The 3856-nt window shown below is 45.1% G+C and overlaps 2 protein-coding genes across 5 annotated transcripts in view; one reads left to right on the plus strand and one right to left on the minus strand.

Annotated features, from left to right (window-relative positions):
- Positions 1-162, minus strand: part of DPY30 (dpy-30 histone methyltransferase complex regulatory subunit) — a 6335-nt gene extending 6173 nt beyond the window's left edge. For all 4 annotated transcript variants that reach the window (XM_035892393.1, XM_009637198.2, XM_035892379.1 and 1 more), the window contains exon 1: positions 29-162. The gene's annotated coding sequence lies outside the window, so the exon portion shown is untranslated. The remainder of the gene's footprint in view (positions 1-28) is intronic.
- A 323-nt stretch (positions 163-485) lies between these two features.
- The window catches only part of SPAST (spastin), a 40321-nt gene continuing 36950 nt past the window's right edge, over positions 486-3856 (plus strand). Inside the window, exon 1 of the mRNA XM_035892360.1 lies at positions 486-570. Within this exon, the coding sequence (XP_035748253.1) occupies positions 486-570 (85 nt within the window). The remainder of the gene's footprint in view (positions 571-3856) is intronic.

Below are 3856 nucleotides of genomic sequence, written 5' to 3' on the forward strand. Positions count from 1 at the left end.
AGAGGCGACCCCCCCGCGCCGCTCTCACCCGCCCGTGGGTCCGGGGCTCAGCGGGGCGAGGGACCGGCGCGGCACCGAGAGCCTCTCCACAGCAACCACAGCCGCTGCCACTGTCGTAAATTTGTTTTGACGTAAGTGAAACGGTCGCGCTGCCGCCGGCCCCCGGGCAAGCTGCGCCTGCGCGGAGTGAGGCCCCGCCCATCGCCGGGAGACAGACGGGAAATGCGAGCGGGCGGTGGATGATGTCACCCCCTGGGCGGGGCCTGCTCCCTGCTCAGCGCCCTCCCATTGGCGGGGCGGGGGCCCGGCGGGGGTTTGTTTTGGTTGGTTGGGTTTGTTTTTTTTTGAGGTAATTTCCCTCACCGAAGCTGAGGCTCTGCCCGGGCCTGTGTTAACACTTCTGAGGTGTAGCCTGAGGAGCCTCGGTTAAGGTCGGTTGTGGGGGAGCAGGCAGGTGGTGCCCTGTCAGGACTAAAGCTGGCGGGATGCTTCTGTTCTCCGAGCAAGCCTTTGAAAAGCATTCGCCCTTGAAAGTTTTGTGGTTCAGGAATCTCCTGATAAACCAGTGCGGTTGGATGTCTGAAGAGCTCACTGTGACGTTGGTACAAAATAACTTCGCTGAAACTAATTTTGAACTGAAAAGGGGGTTTTGTTAGCGAAATGATCTTTCAGAGCTGCGTAGAGTACAGTTAGCAAAACAACGTTGGCCGTTAATTTTGCCCAGTTGGCTCTGTGTTAAGAAAAATGCAGCGGCTCAGCTTTCTCTAGGTATTGGCTTTAATCGTCCTGTCTTGGCTTTTCTCTATCGAGAAAGGGAGAATCTTCTGCTTCTTTAGTTGTTGTACTGTTACAAATTGCACCAGCATTTAAACATCTATGCCCAATTTCTTTGTTTTCATTAGGGATTAAATTCTGTGTCTGGTAACATGGTTTGTGCTAGTAGGTTAAAAAGGCATTTAGAACCTTTTGAGAAAGTAGTTACATTCCCGTAGTCTAATTTTTATTTTTTTTTTAGAAAATAAACTTTTTTCATTGTCTTACAACAATAGGCATATTCCTTTTTCTAATTGCTGCAGTGACCGTAGTGTATATGAATGATCTAACTGATGCTCTTAAAAGATCAGCAATATGGGGAAATAACAGAAAATGACACATTCTTGTTAGACTATGCTGATATAATCATCTAATTCTTAATGGTAAAGAAGTGTGCTTACATCAGTGAATTTGAAATAATGTTTACAGAACTGACAGTGTTATCAGTGTGATAAGTAGGCTTGAAAACTGGTGCAGGGAGGCACAGATTTGATACTCAAGTGAAGGACTTGGAATCGTAGCAGAAATGCACGCTGTCTTTGTGTCAATTTGAGTACCTAGTGCTGGCAAACTTCGCTGGTGTCGAGGAGGCTAGGTGAAAACACAGAAGGCAAAATCCTGAGATTTTTTCCTGGAACTTAAACAGAAGAGGAGTACAAATAAATCCTTAACGTGAACAGGTGAGGGTGAAGAGGTTCTCTTCTAATTTCTCATCATGTTCTAGCAATGGTGTTTTAGAGAATTACATTTAGAATACCTGAATTTGCTGTAGCAATGGCTACCACGGAGGAAAAAAAAATTACCCCTAGCTCCTTGTTTCCCTGTTTATACATTCTCTATTATATTCAGTTTTTGCAGTGGTGTGTTGGGAATGAGGAAGGGTTTCCCAACTTGACCTTTTGTGCAATGGCAAGCTGTGGTGTCAGGTTTCTAATTCCTATGATCGTGGTGCTGGTCTGCTCTGATTCCCAAACCTTTCACTGAGATAACACGTTCTACCTCCTGTATTTTATGAGTCCTCAGTCTTCAGGGTGAAGTCGCGTCACGCCACGCAGGTGGATGCACTGATCTAATGGCTGCCTGCTCCAGAAAAAACGAAGTTTACGCTTCCTCCCCCACCCTTTTCTGGTGTTCATCAGAACCCTTCCTGAGCCAGGATGTCTCACTAAGCCAGCAAAAAGCCATCCATTGCTCTGATTTGGGTGTTCTTTAAGGCTTTTTTAAAACCGCATTGTTTTTATGCCAGATTATTAATTATAATAGTTCACAGACAGGTCCCAATGAATGCTAGAGCCAGCTTAATACAGGAGGGCAGGGTGATTCAACTCACAGATCGCTAAAATATTTAATAGCCACAACAGCGAACTGATTCTGTAGGTTCTCGCTAAAAGCTTTACGGTTTGCTCACAGTTCCTGACTGATGTCTGGTTCTGAAGCTGTGTTCTGGCTTAGCAAGCTGTTACTCCCCTGACAGGTGCATCAGTCCGTGTTTCATTGCCGGGATGTAGCCACATGGCTACAAAGGTGTCATTCTAAATTTTTTAAAAAGTAAAAATAACTGGATAGCATGAGTAGTCAGGATTGCTTGAGATTCATTGTCTTCCCATTGTCATTCAGTCTGTCCTTTAATTTATTGATAACTTATCCCTTCACCAGCTTTTTTACTGTTTTGCTCAGGAATGGGATGATATTTCAGATAGCAGATGGGTAGCAGAGATGGTAGATCGGTAATCTGATGTCACATGGCTTATTTCACTTGACGTTTTTGAATGCTATGTAGTATTAACACTGCTCGATGTTTCTGGAATTTTTTTGTTAAAAAAAAATTTGTTAAATTTTTGTATCGGGAAACAAGAAATACTTTTTTTTTTTTTTTTTTAAAGGACAGTTAGGTATACTGGGGAGGAAAAAAAAGAATTACGAAACCTTTTCCAGTCATGAGTGAACTTGGAAAATACTTCACGATATTTTCACAATAGAAGCACATCACATCCTTCTTACAAAATACAGAAGAGAAATACTTAATGAATCTTGCTGTGTGGTTCTAGGTCATGAATAGTTATTTTATGTTAAGGTTTAATTTTATATGTTAATAAAATTCTGTATTTTATACAGTAAGAAAATTAATACTCGGTTCTGTTGTTAAAAGTGACGCTCTCTCGGTCATTTAAGGAAAAACAATAGATGTTACCGGGGGAACCTTCTGCACTAGGAGTGACTATATGTGGCATAAGCAAACCAAAAAAAAAAAACCCAGTAGTTTTGTAGTAGTTTTGGAAAAGACAATAAAACGCTGGGGGCAGTAGTGACTTCAATTTGGCGTATCCCTTTAATTAACACACCCCACCACCCCCAATTTCTCGCTATAACCCGGGGAAGCTAGCTGGTGTGCTGAACTAAGGAATGGTATCTGGCCGTCCTTTTGGGACAGCCTAGGCTACTGCGGGCGGCTCTGGGGTGTAGGAGAGGGATGGCCTGCCGTAACGCAGCGTCAGGAGCTCTCGGTATTTCATGCGTAGAACAGTGAGCGTGTGGCAAAGCGCAACAAGCTAACCAACACCCGTCAAACAAAGAAACAGGCACCACAACCGAAAATAAAAGAGGGAGAAGGGGTTTGCTGTAGCGTGGAATACAGCAGTAGCAAGGCCAGGGACAGAAGGTGGGAATGCTGAGGTGTGGACGCCTCCCCTCCTTCGCTAGGCCAAGCCTACCACGGCTTTCTAGGATTTGAGATAACCAAGATTTGAGATAACCACCCGTGCGGGGAGCCGGAGGATCTGCCTCATCGGGGAAGGCTCAAATAAATGCATACTATGCTTGGGCAATAGTTGCTAACCACGGGGTAGTTGCAACTGGGTCTTCGCATAGTGGGATGAGGGTGGAAAAAGGTTCTTTTATTTTCCAAGACGACGTTCTCCGTCACGTACGCTGGGTTACATTCGCTCCCTCCCGGCGAGGAGACGGGTCCGTCGCTCCAGTTGCAGAGGGGCGGCGCAGACAAAGCGCTGGGGATTATTTCCCTGGGGGGCAGTTCTGCAGCGGC

This window comes from Egretta garzetta, unplaced genomic scaffold, assembly GCF_000687185.1.
Source record: "Egretta garzetta isolate BGI_Z169 unplaced genomic scaffold, ASM68718v1 scaffold130, whole genome shotgun sequence".
NCBI classification, from domain to species: Eukaryota; Metazoa; Chordata; class Aves; order Pelecaniformes; family Ardeidae; genus Egretta; species Egretta garzetta.